The sequence below is a fragment of the Budorcas taxicolor genome, chromosome 1 (genome assembly GCF_023091745.1).
Source record: "Budorcas taxicolor isolate Tak-1 chromosome 1, Takin1.1, whole genome shotgun sequence".
NCBI lineage: Eukaryota > Metazoa > Chordata > Mammalia > Artiodactyla > Bovidae > Budorcas > Budorcas taxicolor.
The window spans coordinates 174,773,859-174,794,033 of NC_068910.1; the positions used below are offsets into that span (position 1 = coordinate 174,773,859).

Genomic DNA, 20,175 nt, shown 5'->3' on the forward strand with positions numbered 1-20,175 from the left:
GGATTCTTCAGGCAAAAGTGCCAGAGTCAGTTGCCATGTCCTCCTCCAGGGAATCTTCCCAACCCAAAGATCAAGCTCAAGTCAACTACATTGCGGGTGGATTCTTTACCAGCTAAGCCACCAGGGAAGCCCAAGAATACTGGAGTGGGTAGTCTATCCCTTCTCCAGGGTATCTTCCTGACCCAGGAATTAAATCAGGGTCTCCTGCATTGCAGGCGGATTCTTTAACAGCTGAGCTACCAGGGAAGCCCCTAACATACAATAAACTCACACAATTTGAAAGATTTGACATATGTATAAAAACTATCTCTAAAATCAAGTAGCACTTGAGCATACTTAGAGCCTAGATACTGGTTTCCAATACCATTCCCACTCAAAGGAACCAGGACTGCTCAGAAAAACAGCTGATTCCAAGGCTGGGGCAGAGTAGGTATTCCTGAAACAGTTTGTTATAATGAAAGTAAAGAAGTACTTATACAAGATGATGGGATTGTGTTCCAGCATTGTAAGAATCAGCTTGAAGGGGCCCCCACTAGCTAACTTGTGCGCCAAAGTAATTAAATACAGTAATGACTGGTGAACCATTGAACAAAATAAAGTTCAAGAATCCATACCAATAATTGATAAATAATGGGAAGAAGGGAGGCTCTTATTTAAAGTAGAATGAAGAGGACTCATTAATAAATGAGGAGGGAGATCTGGAGTTGGAAAAATCATCTAACAACAACTGGATAAGGACTGGATGAGGCAGAAATCATCGATGGATGCTGCATTTATGGATAAATGTTGATGAAAATCAGAGCACGTGTATGTATTTAAAGCGTCTCTTATAGACTGTTTACTGGTTGAAACAGAACAACAGCCCTCAGCAATAACCCTCAGTGAAAGAACTAAGCTCTACTTTGACCAGATGATCAAAATTAACATCACCAGTGAGAAGCAGATGCTCATGTGCCTCCAGCTGTGATGCCCTGAGAAGCGCTTGTGCTCACCTATGTAAGCTGGCTGAGAGTACATATCCTTAATCTAATCAAGAGAAAAATACAAAATGGAAAATTTTTTATTGAAAAAAAGTATGAAGGGTTCTACATTCTTCAAAAATGTCCATGTCATAAAAAGATATAGCCATTTGAAAACTAAGTGTATTATGCAATGACATGGGAAAATATCCAGGATATATTATTAACTGAAAATATGTTTAAAATATGCATTCTTTGAAAAATGGACTACAAGGATATATCAAAATATAAAGACAATGTTTGTTTTGTGAGTATTTCTGTATTTCCCAAGTTTTATGCATTTACTTTGAAATCAAACAAAAATGTTCCTTTTAGAAATGCTTTGAGACTCAGAAGCCCTAACCACAACTTTCACTCTACGTTCAGACTCATACACTTTTCTGAAACTAGAGGCAGGGAGAGCAGAACTATTTTAAGTGGTTATTTTACTATGTGGACAATTAATTTTGGCTGCAATTTGGAAAAAAGCTCCCTGGGGAGTCTACTATCCCAAGAACTCTCTTCACTATGGTCATCTCCCACCCCCATGCCACTCTTTTTATGGTCTGCCCTTCACTGCCTGATTGTTATCTTCACCTTCATTAGAATGGGAGGAATTGGAAGGAATAGAAACAATGCCTACATCTCTTTAAACACACATTCCTTCTTTTACTCTCAATAAATAGTGTTAATCCTTTCTCTTCAACTATTTTGAATAAGCCTAAGGAAAGGCCCCTGCTGCTCCTGTCAATCAAAGCAAAGGAAATAAGATAGAATAATTGGATATTTTCCTCTAATTTGAAAGGCAAGGGTCTTACATTCCATTCGTTTATGTGAAATAGCTATTCTTAAACCGCTTTCTTGATATTTCCACTTTGCTGTCCAAAAGGCGTTTCGAATCTAACAGATCAAAAGCATTGTTTTCTAATTTCCTCACTGCCATATCTATTTCTTTTACAGATTCCCCCACTTCAATAAATGGCACCAACACATAATGATACTAATAGTAACACCTTACATGTCTCACACTACCCTCAAACCAGCCCTTTTTCAGCCCTTGTTACAGTAGAGGAAACTGAGAACAGAGGTAAGTAATACGCCCAAGGTGACATAACCGCTAAGTAGTACTGCTAGGATTTGAACCCCAGCAGTCTCCATCTGGCTTCTAGGCTGTTAGTCACTGTACTCTATTGCCTCTAAACTGTCTACCCAGATGCTGAAAAGCCCCAAACCTCATTCTTTATTATTTCTTTTCCAATCCTCTTGCTCCCCAACCATATCCACTCCATCAGTAAACCCTGTTAGATTGATCCCTGGCCTCTATTTCTTTCCAACTCTAAGCCAGTCACTGCTTACTTGCATGAATGCACAGCCTCCCACCTCATCTCCCTGATCATTCTTGCATATCTATTTCAGTCCATTTCCCATGTAATAGCCATGCCAACCTTTTAAAACAAATCAGATCAATTCACTCTCTTGCCAACCACCCCGCCCCCCACACACACACCACCACCAATAGTTTCCCTCTGCAAAAATCCAAAATCCTCACTAGACTTTGGACATACTGGTATATTCATTTCTTATTGCTGCTGTAACAAATTACCATAAATGTAGGGGTTTCAGCTCCATTCAGTTATTCAATCATGTCCGACTCTTTGTGACCCCATGAACTGCAGCACACAAGGCCTCCCTGTCCATCACCAACTCCTGGAGTTCACCCAAACCCATGTCCATTGCATCGATGATGCCATTCAACCATCTCATCCTCTGTCATTCCCTTCTCTTCCTGCCCTCAATCTTTCCCAGCATCAGGGTCTTTTCAAATGAGTCAGCTCTCCACGTAGGTGGCCAAAGTATTGGAGTTTCAGTCTCAGCATCAGACCTTCCAATGAACACCCAGGACTGGTCTCCTTTAGGATGGACTGGTTGGATCTCCTTGCAGTCCAAGGGACTCTCAAGAGTCTTCTCCAACACCATAGTTCAAAAGCATCAATTCTTCAGTGCTCAGCTTTCTTATATTCCAACTCTCACATTCATACATGACTACTGGAAAAACCATAGCCTTGACTAGATGGACCTTTGTTGGCAAAGTAATGTCTCTGCTTTTGAATATGCTATCTAGGTTGGTCATAACTTTTCTTCCAAGGAGTAAGTGTCTTTTAATTTCATGGCTGCAATCACCATCCACAGTGATTATGGAGGCCAGAAAAATAAAATCAGCCTCTGTTTCCACTGTTTCCCCATCTATTTCCCATGAAGTGATGGGACCGGGTGCCATGATCTTAGTTTTCTGAATGTTGAGCTTTAAGCCAACTTTTTCACTCTCCTCTTTCACTTTCATCAAGAGGCTTTTTAGTTCTTCTTCACTTTCAGCCATAAGGGTGATGTCATCTGCATATCTGAGGTTATTGATATTTCTCCCGGCAATCTTGACTCTAGTTTGTGCTTCCTCCAGCCCAGCATTTCTCATGATGTACTCTGCATATAAGTTATATAAGCAAGGTGACAATATACAGCCTTGATGTACTCCTTTTCCTATTTGGAACCAGTCTATTGTTCCATGTCCAGTTGTAACTGTTACTTCTTGACATGCATACAGATTTCTCAAGAGGCAGGTCAGGTGGTCTGGTATTCCCATTTCTTTCAGAATTTTCCACAGTTTACTGTGATCCACACAGTCAAAGGCTTTGGCATAGTCAATAAAGCAGAAATAGATGTTTTTCTGGAACTCTCTTGCTTTTTCCATGATCCAGCAGATGTTGGCAATTTGATCTCTGGTTCCTCTGCCTTTTCTAAAACCAGCTTGAACATCAGGAAGTTCACGGTTCACGTATTGCTGAAGCCTGGCTTGGAGAATTTTGAGCATTACTTTACTAGCATGTGAGATGAGTGCAACTGTGCAGTAGTTTGAGCATTCTTTGGCATTGCCTTTTTTTGGAACTGGAATGAAAACTGACTTTCCAGTCCTGTGGCCACTGCTGAGTTTTCCAAATTTGCTGGCATATTGAGTATGGCACTTTCACAGCATCATCTTTTAGGATTTGAAATAGCTCCACTGGAATTCCATCACCTCCACTAGCTTTGTTCGTAGTGATGCTTTTTAAGGCCCACCTGACATCACATTCCAGGATGTCCGGCTTTAGGTGAGTGTGAGTGATCACACATTCATGATTCTTGCCACCTCTTCTTAATATCTTCTGCTTCTGTTAGGTCCATACCATTTCTGTCCTTTATTGAGCCCATCTTTGCATAAAATGCTCCCTTGGTAGCTCTAATTTAATAACCCAAATTTATTGTCTTATATTTCTAAGGTAAGAAGTCCTAAAATCAAGATGTCATGAGGTCTCTGTTCCTCCTGGCAGCTCCAGGGGGGAATCTATTTCCTTGCCTTTTCTAGCTTCTAGAGATGACACGAATTCCTTGGCTTTTAGTCCCTTCTTCCATCTTCAAATCACGTCACTCCAACCTTTGCTTCCATCTTCACACCCATTTCTGTGACTGTGACTCTCTTGCCTTCATCTTATAAGTGAAATGAAAGTGTCAGTCACTCAGTTGTGTCCAGCTCTTTGCAACCCCATGGACTGTAGCCCACCAGAATCCATGGAAGTCTCCAGGCAAGAACGCCAGAGTCAGTAGCTATTCCCTTTCCCTCTCCAGGGGAATCTTCCCAACCCAGGGATAGAAACATGGGTCTCATGCACTTTAGGTGGATTCTTTACTGTCTGAGCCACCAGGGAACTCATAAGGACTTTTGCTACTACAACATTGAGTCTGACTGAATAATCCAAGATAATTTACCCAGCTCTATATCTTCAATTTAATCACATGTGCAAAATCCCTTTTGCCACATGGAGTAATATACTCACAGATTTCAGGGACCAGAACATTTAAATCTTTGGAAGCCATTATTCTGTCAACCACAACTGGCTTTCATGTTTCTTTTACTTGTAAAACTCACTCCCATGAATTTTTTATCTTTAATCTCTCTGCTTCCAGATGTTACCTTGTTAGCACTGTAGCTCCTTTCTATTGCTCAGATCTTAACTCAAACACCATCTGCTCAGGGATACCACTCTATCAAAAGCATACAACTCTTCCCCACACTCACATTGTTTTATGCCTGTTTTATATTTTTATAGCACTTAATATTACCTGAAATTACCTATTGTAGCTTGTCAATGTTGTTACTCCTTTATCTAGTGCTTGCATGCAAAATCATGGCTCATACCTGCCTCTCAATGAGCATTTTGTATTGAATAGGTAAATCAAGGAAATCTAGCCACTTAAATCCAGGATCATGGATCTATACTCTGACACAGGTTTGCTACCAGGCCACCTGCTTGCTAGAGAAAATATTCTCATGAATGATGAGAGAGGCAAGAGGAAAATCAGTTCAGTTCAGTCGCTCAGCTGTATCCAACTCTTTGCAACCCCATGGACTGCAACACACCAGTTCTCCAGTCCATTATCAACTCCCGGAGTTTACCCTAACTCGTGTCTATTGAGTCGGTGATGCCATCCAACCATCTCATCCTCTGTCGTTCCCTTCTCTTCCTGCCCTCAATCTTTCCCAGCATCAGGGACTTTTCAAATGAGTCAGCTCTTCGCATCAGGTGACTGAAGTATTGATGTTTCAGCTTCAACACCAGTCCTTCCAGTGAACACACAGGAATGATCTCCCTTAGGATGGACTGGTTGGATCTCCTTGCAGTCCAAGGGACTCTCAAGAATCTTCTCCAACACCATAGTTCAAAAGCATCAATTCTTCAGCACTCAGCTTTCTTTACAGTCCAACACTCACATCCATACATGACTACTGGAAAAACCATAGCCTTGATTACATGGACCTTTGTGGCAAAGTAATGTCTTTGCTTTTGAATATGCTATCTAGGTTGGTCATAACTTTCCTTCCAAGAAGTAAGTGTCTTTTAATTTCATGGCTGCAATCACCATCCACAGTAATTTTGGAGCCCCCAAAATAAAGTCAGCCTCTGTTTCCACTGTTTCCCCATCTATTTCCCATGAAGTGATTGGACCGGGTGCCATGATCTTAGTTTTCTGAATGTTGAGCTTTAAGCCAACTTTTTCACTCTCCTCTTTCACTTTCATCAAGAGGCTTTTTAGTTCTTCTTCACTTTCAGCCATAAGAGTGCTGTCATCTGCACATCTGAAGTTATTGTTATTTCTCCCGGTAATCTTGATTCCAGCTTGTGCTTCTTCCAGCCCAGTGTTTCTCATGATGTACTCTGCATATAAGTTAAATAAGCAAGGTGACAATATACAGCCTTGATGTACTCCTTGTCCTACTTGGAACCAATCTGTTGTTCCATGTCCAGTTGTAACTGTTACCTCTTGACATGCATACAGATTTCTCAAGAGGCAGGTCAGGTGGTCTGGTATTCCCATTTCTTTCAGAATTTTCCACAGTTTACTGTGATCCACACAGTCAAAGGCTTTGGCATAGTCAATAAAGCAGAAATAGATGTTTTTCTGGAACTCTCTTGCTTTTTCCATGATCCAGCGGATGTTGGCAATTTGATCTCTGGTTCCTCTGCCTTTTCTAAAACCAGCTTGAACATCAGGAAGTTCACGGTTCACGTATTGCTGAAGCCTGGCTTGGAGAATTTTGAGCATTACTTTACTTGTGTGTGAGATGAGTACAATTGTGTGGTAGTTTGAGCATTCTTTGGCATTGCCTTTCTTTTGGACTGGAATGAAAACTGACCTTTTCCAGTCCTGTGGTCACTGCTGAGTTTTCCAAGTTTGTTGGCATATTGAGTATGGCACTTTCACAGCATCATCTTTCAGGATTTGAAACAGCTCAACTGGAATTCCATCACCTCCACTAGCTTTGTTTGTAGTGATGCTTTCTAAGGCCCACTTGACTTCACAATCCAGGATATCTGGCTCTAGGTGAGTGATCACACCATTGTGATTATCTGGGTCATGAAGCTGTTTTTTGTACAGTTCTTCTGTGTATTCTTGCCACCTCTTCTTAATATCTTCTGCTTCGGTTAGGTCCATATCATTTCTGTCCTTTATCAAGCCCATCTTTGCATGAAATGTTCCCTTGGTAGCTCTAATTTTCCTGGAGAGATCTCTAGTCTTTCCCATTCTACTGTTTTCCTCTAATTCTTTGCACTGATCACTGAGGAAGGCTTTCTTATCTCTCCTTGCTATTCTTTGGAACTCTGCATTCAAGTGTGTATATCTTTCCTTTCCTCCTTTGCTTTTCACTTCTCTTCTTTTCACAGCTATTTCTAAGGCCTCCTCAGACAGCCATTTTGCTTTTTTGCATTTCTTTTTCTTGGGGATGGTCTTGATCCCTGTCTCTTGTACAATGTCACAAACCTCAGTCCATAGTTCATCAAGCATTCTGTCTATCAGATCTAGTCCCTTAAATCTATTTTTCATTCCACTGTATAATCATAAGGGATTTGATTTAGGTTATACCTGAATGGTCCAGTGGTTTTCCCACTTTCTTCAATTTAAGTCTGAATTTGGCAATAAGGAGTGCATGATCTGAGCTACAGTCAGCTCCCAGTCTTGTTTTTGCTGACTGTATAGGGCTTCTCCATTTTTGGCTGCCAAGAATATAATCAGTCTGATTTTGGTGTTGGCCATCTGCTGATGTCCATGTGTAGGTCTTCTCTTGTGTTTTTGGAAGAGAGTGTTAGCAATGACCAGTCTGTTCTCTTAGTAAAACTCTACTAACTTTGCCCTGCTTCATTCTGTACTCCAAGGCCAAATTTGCCTGTTACTCCAGGTGTTTCTTGACTTCCTACTTTTGCATTCCAGTCCCCTATAATGAAAAGGACATCTTTTTTGGGTGTTAGTTCTGAAAGGTCTTGTAGGTCTTCATAAAACCATTCAACTTCAGCTTCTTCAGCATTACTGGTTGGGATACAGACTTGGATTACTATATTAATGAATGGTTTGTATTGGAAATGAACAGAGATCATTCTGTCATTTTTGAGATTGCATCCAAGTACTGCATTTCAGACTCTTTTGTTGACCATGATGGCTACTCCATTTCTTCTGAGGGATTCCTGCCCACAGTAGTAGATATAATGGTCATCTGAGTTAAATTCACCCATTCCAGTCCATCTTAGTTCGCTGATTCCTAGAATGTCAACGTTCACTCTTGCCATCTCTTGTTTGACCAGTTCCAATTTGCCTTGATTCATGGACCTAACATTCCAGGCTCCTAGGCAATATTGCTCTTTACAGCATCAGACCTTGCTTCTATCACCAGTCACATCCACAACTGGGTACTGTTTTTGCTTTGGCTCCATCCCTTCATTCTTTCTGGAGTTATTTCTCCACTGATCTCCAGTAGCATATTGGGCACCTAGTGACCTGGGGAGTTCCTCTTTCAGTATCCTACCATTTTGCCTTTTCATACTGTTCATGGGGTTTTCAAGGCAAGAATACTGAAGTGGTTTGCCATTCCCTTCTCTAGTGGACCACATTCTGTCAGACCTCTCCACCATGACCCGTCTGTCTTGGGTGGCCCCACACAGCATGGCTTAGTTTCATTGAGTTAGACAAGGCTGTGGTCCATGTGATCAGATTGGCTAGTTTTCCGTGATTATGGTTTCAGTGTGTCTGCCCCTGATGCCCTCCTGCAACAGGTGGCTGCTAATAAAATTAAAGTATAAGTAGGTTACAAAGGTCCTCAAATTAGAAATCATATTTTATATAACCATTTTAGACATATTCACCAGTAACTGATAAAATCATTTTAAGTGATAAGTCATTTTAAATGAATTTTATTCTTTTCATTACATATGTGAAAATGAATACATTCACACTGTAAGCTATTCAAGCAATATATAAGTATATAGAGTAAAACATATATAGAGAGTAAAACAAGAATCTCTGCATACCCCTGAGTCTCACCCCGGAAGAAACTATTGCAATTCTACCAATTATTTATTCAATGAATTTGAATCCATATATATTTTATGTACCTTCATATACATTTTTTAACAAGAGCAGAATCATTTTTCTAACCATATTTTTGATTTATAAAATTCCTAATAGCTTTTTTTGTAATAGGCTGTTATTCTTCCATGGTTACAATCCTGGATGTACTTTGAAGGATATTGGATTTTCCAGGCAAGAGTATTGGAGTGGGTTGCCATTGCCTTCTCCATCTTATCCTATATCAGTTCAGTTCAGTCGCTCAGTGGTGTCCGACTCTTTGCGACCCCATGAACCACAGCACACCAGGCCTCCCTGTCCATCACCAACTCCCGGAGTTCACTCAAACTCATGTCCATCGAGTCAGTGATGCCATCCAGCCATCTCATCCTCTGTTGTCCCCTTCTCCTCTTGCCCCCAATCCCTCCCAGATCAGAGTCTTTTCCAATGAGTCAACTCTTCACATGAGGTGGCCAAAGTATTGAAGTTTTACCTTTAGCATCAGTCCTTCCAATGAACACCAGAACTGATCTGCTTTAGAATGGACTGGTTGGATCTCCTGCAGTCCAAGGGACTCTCAAGAGTCTTCTCCAACACCACAGTTCAAAAGCATCAATTCTTCAGCACTCAGCTCTCTTCACAGTCCAATTCTCACATCCATACACTATCACTGGAAAAAGCATAGCCTTGACTAGATGGACTTTTTTGGCAAGGTAATGGGTCTGCTTTTGAATATGCTATCTAGATTGGTCATAACTTTCCTTCCAAGGAGTAAGCATCTTTTAATTTCATGGCTGCAATCACCATCTGCAGTGATTTTAGAGCCCCCAAAAATAAAGTCAGTTGCTGTTTCCACTGTTTCCCCATCTATTTCCCATGAAGTGATGGGACCAGGTGCCATGATCTTAGTTTTCTGAATGTTGAGATTTAAGCCAAATTTTTCACTCTCCTCTTTCTATATATAAAACAAAAGTGTATTTCCTAGTTCTCTATATATACATATATAGTTAAAACTAATAAAGTTGCATTTAACAGCATCTGTACTTTTTATTACTTTAGGGAGGTCTTCCCTAAATTAATCCAGATGTGACACGAAATTTGTAGAAAATGTCATTACTTTTTAGAGCACCACTAACACTCTACTTCTTTAGTAAACATTACTGGTTACCTTCTGGACATGTACTATAGCTTTCTTCACTTCCATCAGAGCCCCATTATCATCTGTTCTCAGGACAAATTCTACTTGACCTAACTCTCGTAGTCCTGTTGCCCTTGCCAGTGATTCATTTAGGAGAGAGTTGTAAAGAGTTCTAGCCAAGAGATGTAATGAGAGAGCTATTTGGCGGCTTCTGGAAAATTGTGATCTCACTTCTAAGGAGACTCCAGAAAAACAGGCCCTTCTGGCCCCTGGGGTGGTTATATTTGGATGTGGTACCTGGACCTGCAGTCATTTCATGATGTTAGGAGACTTAGCCTTGGGGTGAAGCCAGTGCTGAGGGCAGCAGAAGGGACACAGAAAGAACATCAAGATCCTTAGTGATTTTGTTGAGTGGGTGGATTGACTAAAGTTGAAACCCCTCTGCCTCTGTTACTTATAGCTCAAAGAATCCTAAGTGATAAAATCTCTATTTTCAAATACGTAACAAGTTCTTCTAAACCTCGGAAAATATTTCCTTATACATCTTAGGAAAAAAAGAAGCTCAACTCATCCATTTAAAAAGTACCTCTTCCCATAAATAAAAATCCACAATATCTATATCCAAACATTTAAAAATCTTTAAACAAAACAATTATATTAAGTTGGATAGGTGAAACTCATTCCTGCACCCCCCCCAACCCCACACACATAAAGAGTAGGAATTTAATTTTTTTTAATCAAATTTCATAGCACCTTCCAATTTTTGGAAGTTCAAACAGATTTGAGAATGTAGAGCAAATCTCAAATTTATTAAGAAATTGTATGTCTGAATTTTTTAGTGGATTATTTTGACATCAAACTGAATTTATCATAAAACAATGGCCAAGTTGAAAATTTGGTTTTAACCTATTAATAAAATAGTATTTAAATACTACTGGAGACTTACTGAGCTCTGAGTACCTTAAGCTGTCCCAGACTCTGATCCCAAACACCCAAATTACTCAACTTCATCCTAGTAGTGAAGGAGTATAGAAGGAGTAGAGATGGAAGAGGGAGGTATGGGCAGCACAGAGAAAGGTCTCTAGCAGCTGGGACCATTTAAGTGGCTCTATCTTTTGTAACTCAGGTTTTCTAAAAGTGGTTACTTTGTTTATTTTCTAATTTTAAACAGTTCTCTTTGCAGGATATAAAATCAACACACAGAAATCCTTTGCATTCCTATACACTAATAATGAGAAAATAGAAAGAGAAATTAAGGAAACAATTCCATTTACTATTGCAATGAAAAGAATAAAATATTTAGGAATATATCTACCTAAAGAAACAAAAGACCTATATATAGAAAACTATAAAACACTGATGAAAGAAATCAAAGAGGACACTAATAGATGGAGAAATATACCATGTTCATGGATTGGAAGAATCAATATAGTGAAAATGAGTATACTACCCAAAGTAATCTATAGATTGAATGCAATCCCTATCAAGCTACCAATGGTATTTTTCACAGAGCTAGAACAAATAATTTCACAATTTGTATGGAAATACAAAAAACCTCGAATAGTCAAAGCAATCTTGAGAAAGAAGAATGGAACTGGTGGAATCAACCTGCCTGACTTCAGGCTCTACTACAAAGCCACAGTCATCAAGACAGTATGGTACTGGCACAAAGACAGAAACATAGATCAATGGAACAAAATAGAAAGCCCAGAGATAAATCCATGCACCTATGGACACCTTATCTTGGACAAAGGAGGCAAGAATATACAATGGAGAAAAAACAATCTCTTTAACAAGCAGTGCTGGGAAAACTTGAAAACCACTTGTAAAAGAATGAAACTAGAACACTTTCTAACACCATACACAAAAAAAAACTCAAAATGGATTAAAGATCTAAATGTAAGACCAGAAGCTATAAAACATAGCAAACACAGGCAAAACACTCTCTGACATAAATCACAGCAGGATCCTCTATGACCCACTTCCCAGAATATTGGAAATAAAAGCAAAAATAAACAAATGGGATCTGATTAAAATTAAAAGCTTCTGCACAACAAAGGAAACTATAAGCAAGGTGAAAAGACAGCCTTCTGAATGGGAGAAAATAATAGCAAATGAAGCAACTGACAACGAATTAATCTCAAAAATATACAAGCAACTCCTGCAGCTCAATTCCAGAATAAACGACCCAATCAAAAAATGGGCCAAAAAACTAAATAGACATTTCTCCAAAGAAGACATACGGATGGCTAACAAACACATGAAAAGATGCTCAACATCACTCATTATCAGAGAAATGCAAATCAAAACCACAATGAGGTACCATTTCACGCCAGTCAGAATGGCTGCAATCCAAAAGTCTACAAGCAATAAATGCTGGAGAGGGTGTGGAGAAAAGGGAACCCTCTTATACTGTTGGTGGGAATGCAAACTAGTACAGCCACAACAGTGTGGAGATTCCTTAAAAAACTGGAAATAGAACTGCCAGATGACCCAGCAATCCCACTGCTGGGCATACACACCGAGAAACCCAGAATTGATAGAGACACGTGTACCCCAATGTTCATCGCAGCACTGTTTATAATAGCCAGGACATGGAAGCAACCTAGATGTCCATCAGCAGATGAATGGATAAGAAAGCTGTGGTACATATACACAATGGAGTATTACTCAGCCATTAAAAAGAATACATTTGAATCAGTTCTAATGAGGTGGATGAAACTGGAGCCTATTATACAGAGTGAAGTAAGCCAGAAAGAAAAACACCAATACAGTGTACTAATGCATATATATTGAATTTAGAAAGATGGTACTGATAACCCTGTATGCAAGACAGCAAAAGAGACACAGATGTATAGAACAGTCTTTTGGACTCTGTGGGAGAGAGTGAGGGTGGGATGATTTGGGAGAATGGCATTGAAACATGTATAATATCATATGTGAAACGAATCACCAGTCCAGGCTCGATGCATGATATAGGATGCTTGGGACTGGTGCATTGGGATGACCCAGAGGGATGGTATGAGGAGGGAGGTAGGAGGGGAGTTCAGGATGGAGAACACATGTACACCTGTGGCAGATTCATGTTGATGTATGGCAAAACCAACACAATATTGTAATTAGCCTCCAATTAAAATAAATAAATTTATATTAAAAAATAAAATAAAAATAAATAACAGTAGAGAGAGAAAAAAAAAGAAGGTCTCATATAGGAAGAACCAGGTTTGTTATAAACTGAAACAACAGCATCACCATTTTTGCAATTGTATAGTGACTTTCTCCAGGTAATTCATTTGATAGACTTTAGTGATGTAGTATTTCCTCCCTCCAACTTCAGTCTCCTTTGACTCTTATCATTTCTCAGCACTCATATTATAAATTATATTAAAAATTAACTAACAAAAAGTATCACAAGGCATGTATTAATATTAAATGGGTTGTGGCCAGACTTGGCAGCCCTCCAGATCAGACATTCATGTGGTCAGTACCCTCTTCCCTGATGTTACTAGAGGGTGGAAACTAATGATTTTTTACTGGCAATTCCCATCTTGTTTCTCTTTTTCCTGTTTCTTCTCATCAGAAAGTTCCTCGCTGGGCCCAGTGAGTCATGCTAATACCACTTGTCCTCTCATTCCTTCAACCCCAGCCATCATACACAGAGAATTGAACTATTATTTACTGCAATATTGACCACAGTGTTGTAAATCATGAATATTTGGTTTTGACTTTTGAAAATAAATTATTTTGCTGCAAATAGTCAAAGTATACATTAATTTGATAGAGTATTTTTAAAATTTGTTCTTCCTTGTTAGGAATTCTGTTGAACACATTTTTCTTAGGAGTCGTTCAAGGTCAACACAACATTCAGTTGCTAAGCATTCTAAATATTTATATTTCTTATGAGGCTCATCCTTCTAAAATATAGGAACTGAAAACCAAGGTTACCAGATCATATACCACAAAGTAAAAAATTTACTTACATTTCAAAGATTATATAAATTCTTTTTATAATTATAGATGTACTATATTTACACCGTGGGCTTCTCTGATGGCTCAGCTGTAAAGAATCTGCCTGCAATGCAGGAGAAGTAGGAAATGTGGGTTCAATCCTTAGGTTGGGAAGGTTCCCTGGATGAGGAAATTGCAACTCACTCCAGTTTTGTCTGAAAATCCCATGGACAAAGGAGCCTGGCAGACTACAGTCCAAAGTGTCAGAAAGAGTTGGACATGACTGAGCAATTGAGCACAAATATTTACACTATAATATTTGAAATTTCTGAAATAAAATCATTTTAAAAAGAAATATTGTTCTGGATATTTTACGAAGGCATTGTCTTATCATTTGTTTTCTAATATTTTTCTTTCTCACTTATGTAATGCACAAGCACTCCAGAATTTCAAAGATACTCAATGGCACCCCACTCCAGTACTCTTGCCTAGAAAATCTCATGGACAGAGGAGCCTAGTAGGCTTCAGTCCATGGGGTCGCTAAGAGTTGAACACAACTGAGTGATTTCACTTTCACTTTTCACTTTCATGCATTGGAGAAGGAAATGGCAACCCACTCCAGTGTTCTTGCCTGGAGAATCCCAGGGATGGGGGAGCCTGGTGGGCTGCCATCTATGGGGTCGCACAGAGTCGGATACGACTGAAGCGACTTAGCAGCAGCACCAACTGTCTTTTTGAATCTAAAATTGATAGTTTTAAGAAACAACTTCAATGTTGTTTCTTCTGGACAGATAATAAATAGATGAAAAGAGAAAAATTCAGAGAATATTAAGTTGCTACATTTGAATAAACAGGGAAACCTTTAATACTTTTCCCTGGATATGTAAAGAAATATTTCATGTATTTAAAAACATGTACAGGTCCTTCAATATAAGCCAGAAAATTGAGAAAAATAGCAGTAGACCATACCCACACAACCAAATTACTGTCCCAGGTCACAGAGAATACATGAGGGTCTTTCTAAATTCTTGTAGGTTGTTCAATAGTCACCATCTTACTTGAGCTTTTCTTTGTAGTTGTCCATCTCAGTCACTGCCTTCTGAAGTTTTAGCCCAAGTGCTTCGACTTGACACTGTAAATCTGGAATGACATAGTGTATTCTTCTGATTAGTATATTTTAAGTGTCCAGATATTTTTATAGAAAAAATTCTTCTAGAGTTGCCACTCAGCTCCTGAAGAATAATGCAGTTGTTTATTCCATTTTTACTTGGATTACATACTCATCTGTACTCTGCAACTTAACAGAATTACTGGATTTTGACAGACTCCATTTATTAGCCTCTTTCTGCCCCTAACATCATGCGAATTTTCTAACAGCTAATTGGCTAAATTTTACTAATGTTTTCAAAGGCAATTTATGTTGCAGCACACATATGAATTTTTGATCATGTGACTCACTTCTGAAACACTTGACTGCCTAAGCTCACTCTTGCAATCTGAAACTGAGAAGTATTGCTGAGGCCTCTCAGTAAGAACCAAAATATATAAACCACGTGCAAGGCTTCTGGTAAAGAATCTGTTAACTCTGGGTAGCAACTAATGGCATTTTAATGACTTTCAAAGCCAAAAAAATACAAGCCGGAAATTGGCTTCCATAGAGTCTTGAATTGGGGAATTCAAGTAATGTTTGAGGAAGATTATTCAGGTAGCCACATCTCACATGTATGGATAGAGAATTGAAACTAGAGCAGAAAGAACATAGGGCTTGAATGATCTGAGTCCCACCAATAGCCTGTGTGTATGGACTAAGGCCTGAACCCTACACTCAATAACAGCTCTTGGTATTCTTTTTGGATATGAGATGGAAAACAAATTTACATGGGTGGACTAAATGATTTCTATGAAGAAAATAATTTAAAAAACACTGGAATTTATAAAATTTCTGTTACATCTATTCAGGTGTTTTAATCATGTATTTTAAAAGTAAACTATAAAATCTTTATGCACCCATGTTGTTGTTCAGTCACCCAGTCATGTCCAACTCTTTGAGACACCATGAACTGCAGCACACCAGACCTCCCTGTCTTTCACCATCTTCCAAAGTTTGCCCAAGTTCATGTCCATTGCATCGGTGATGCCATCCAGCCATCTTATCCTCTGACACCTTCTTCTCTTTCTGCTTTCAGTCTTTCCCAGCATCAGGGACTTTTCCAGTGAATCAGCTGTTCATATCAGGTGACCAAAATACTGGAGCTTCAGCTTCAGCATCAATCCATGAATATTCAGGGTTTTTTTCCCCTTCAGATTGACTGGTTTGATCTCCTTGCTGTCCAAGGGACTCTCAGGAGTCTTCTCCAGTTCGAAGGCATCAATTCTTTGGCACTCTGCCTTCTTTACGGTTCAACTCTCATATCTGTATGTGACCACTGGGAAGACTATAGCTTTGACTATACGGACCTTTGTCAGCAGGGTAATGTCTCTGCTTTTCAGCACACTGTCTAGGTTTGTCATCGCTTTCCTGCCTGATTTCATGGCTGCAGTCACTATCTGCACTGATTTTAGAGCCCAAGAAGAAATCTGTCACTACTTCCTCCTTTTCCCTTATGTTTGCCATGAGGTAATGGGACCGGATACCATGATCTTAGTTGTTTTAATATTTAGTTTTAAGCTGGCTCTTTCACTCTCCTCCTTCACCCTCATCAAGAGGCTCTTTAGTTCCTCTTCGCTTTCCCATTAGAGTGGTATCATCCACATATCTGAGGTTGTTGATGTTGAGGTTGTTGATGTTTCTCCTGCCTATCTTGAATCTAGCTTATGCATCTATACAAATATATAACATTTCTATATGTATCTTTAATCTGCCTTCTTAACTTTGTTTTATGAAGATAAGCCAGTTCCTTAAATCAGAAAATAAATTCACTCTAAACAAATGTTTTAATTAGAATTCACTATGTATTGGTATAAATTTTTATGTTTATCCAGCATGTTCACATATATTAATATTATCCCTCAAACTGCCACATAAATGCAAATAGCCCCATTTTTTCAGATAATGAAAAATGAGATCTCTGATTATCTTGCTTAGTATCTTACAGTGAGTAAATGCTTTAGCCAGCAGTCAAACTGACAGGATTTTAAACTTGAGTACAGGATTTATTTGAGTACAGCTCCTTATTTAAATAAATAATTCAACATGGACTTGATAGATAGTATTTGTGTGGTATATCTTTTCCACTTACCAAGTGATATCAGTATATGAGAGAAAAGATAAAATAACATACACATAGAGTTTAGTTTTGAGTGTAATCTTTTGAAACAAGGCAATCTCTAAAGAATATGCATAATGTGTTACTTTATTATTAAAAACATGTGGGCTTACAGAGGGTTCTATTCACACAGGCACAGCTAAAACATTTCTGCCCATCCTCTGAAGAATAAGGAGGAAAGTTGACATTTGTTGATGGTATACTGTTCCAGGTGCTGTGCAGGATGCTCTCGCCTATATCATTTAATTCATAGTCACAACTATCATGAAAAACAGATATACATTTTATTTTTACCAGAAAGTTCTAAGAATCAGAGTAATTAACTAACATAAAAAGTCACAGAGCTATTTAGAAGTGATCCTGTGATTCAACTAAGGTTGGCTTCATCCCAAAGTCTTGATCTTTCTCTCTTACATGGACCATCAAAAATATAAGCTTCAAGGTGATATGACATTTGTCCATGAAAATGTGGTCAGTATGGCCATATATTTGTTTAGCATATCCTAGAATCTTTAAGGTAAATGAAAAATATTATTTATTACTACATAAAATAGGTACTAAATTAGTGTAATGTCCAGTTCCAAGAGGTGATTTGGATTTTAATTTTTGAAAGTTTAAAAGTTAATATAATTGATGAAAGTCATTAAGACAAATACAGTATCATTGTGACTGCCTACAGTACTGATGTGTCTGACTCTTCACGACCCCATGGACTATAGCTTGCCAGGCTCTTCTGTCCATGGAATTTTCCAGGCAAGAATACTGGAGTGGATTGCCATTCCCTTCTCCAGAAGATCTTCCTGACTCAGGGACCAAATGCAAGTCTCCTGCATTGCAGGCAAATTCTTCACCATCTGAGATACCAGGGAAGTCTATTAAATGTCCCTTGATGCTTTTGTCAGGATATAATCCTAAATGAGATGAAGCATGGATCTGAGCCCGCATGATAAATTCTATAATATTACTTCTAAATGCAGCTATTGCTAAGAGGAAGAACTTATTGTCTTAAAAATGAACTCTAAAGAATTGGTACCTGATATATGAATTTTATGCAATTAATTCTCAATTACTTGATAACTGGTAGATAATTTAGCAGACAGTAAAAATGATAGCTAATTCAAAACCCATTTTTATAGCATTGAAGAGTATTCTTAAGATCACAATTAGATATACTTGTGTATCAAAGTTCTAGAACTTGCTAGATTTAGAGGAAAATAAGTGACACAGTCATGACTCAAATCAAGAAAGGAAAAGCTATTATGCTTTCCAATATTCTTCTCTCTACATACCCACCTAAATCTCCCTTTCTCCCTATTTCAAGATAAACACAGCTTATCTCAGTCTTTAAATCACAGTACCCAATGAGCAGGGAAGCCAGTTCCTTCAGATTATTCACTAGATATTTACAGCACCTCTGAATAAAAATAGAGAAAGTAAATAAATGTTTTATTACTTTAAAACAAAGAAACCATTAGAAATTTAGGTAGAAATATAAGTAATGTCAATGAATAAGTCATTTTACTTAAGGAGAGAAGATACCACATAGAATCAAGAAAAAAAGATTCATTCTGAATAATCTATAATGTAAGCAGCCCACCAGTATATACTTAGGAGTTGGTTAATACATTTTCATAGCTTTTTAAAAACTTGGTTAAATTTTCTATAATAAAAAAATAAGAAGAATTATTTTAAAAATATAAAGAACATTTTGTTACTGTTCTGAATGAGGTGTATGCATCTTATTGGTTTATTGTTGGTTTTGATAGATCAGTGGGGTCTTTTTGTTTCTGGAAGCAGAGTGCCCAGTTCCTGTCCTTAATAAATAAAGACACATAGTTAGGCTTAGCAGCAGAGCCACCTGCATAAGACAGCTCCTTCAGTCCTTGAGATAAGGAGTTCTTAAATAGACGTATTGTTCTGTGTAGTCCTTCCCTATAGTCAGATAAACTCAACTTCAATTTTCTGTCATTCAGCATGTCGTTGGATTATGAGGCAAAAGGCCCTGAATGCCTACAAAAAGAAAGGAAGCATTGGCTTTAAACACCATGCAGATGTAAGGCAGAACCCATGGAAACAATCCAAAATTTACACAGCAAATTCTGCTATAAGGTAACTGCATTCTTTGCAAATATTAAATAAAAAGCAAATGATTTTAAGTGAACAAGACAAAAAGGAGCTCTTATCCTCTCTTCATACGAAGACAGCTCCTTGCTAGATAGCATTACACAGGCATCAGATCTGGAGTAACTAGTCATTTAAGAGAATCCTATTATTCCAAAAGATTTCTAGAATCTACAGATACAAAAGGTATCCATAGTTAGCTATTTTATAGCAGGATATAAAACTTTATAGTCATTTGGAGAGTAAATTATGTAAGCATAATGTTTGAGAAAACAATAAACAAAACCTTTATAGTGGAGAGATATTTCAAGCTTAAAACTTTCTGGATAAAGAAAATACACATAAAAGGAATTTAAAATCTGATTCAAAGTACAATATGAAGGAAAATGATTCCAGGTTCAAGCAGCAGAACAGAAGAACAAACAGGCAGGAGAGCTGGCACCCAGAGATCCAGATCTAGGAGAATTTTTTTAAATGAAAATGTGGAAGATATATATATACACATATAGTTTGTTTGTTTAAATGGTAGAGACAATTGAAGAAAAGGAAATACAAAAACTCACCACTCTTTGAATACACTCCTAAGACAGGATAACAGAGAGGTGGAGTGCATGAATGCTAAAGCCACCTGCCTAACTTCAAATCCTAGCTCTGCTCCTTATAAACTAAGCGACTTCAGGTATTTTAGTTTCCTGATCTATAAAATGGTTATTATAGCATATGATTGTTCTGGGAATTATGTGACTTCATATAGGTAAAGAGGAGATAAGTGCCAGAC

At 38.2% G+C, this 20,175-nt stretch overlaps 1 protein-coding gene across 1 annotated transcript in view; it reads right to left on the reverse strand.

Moving 5' to 3' along the window:
* The window catches only part of LEKR1 (leucine, glutamate and lysine rich 1), a 206,096-nt gene that overhangs the window by 71,768 nt on the left and 114,153 nt on the right, over positions 1 to 20,175 (reverse strand). Inside the window, exon 5 of the mRNA XM_052645445.1 lies at positions 15,069 to 15,150. Within this exon, the coding sequence (XP_052501405.1) occupies positions 15,069 to 15,150 (82 nt within the window). The remainder of the gene's footprint in view (positions 1 to 15,068; positions 15,151 to 20,175) is intronic.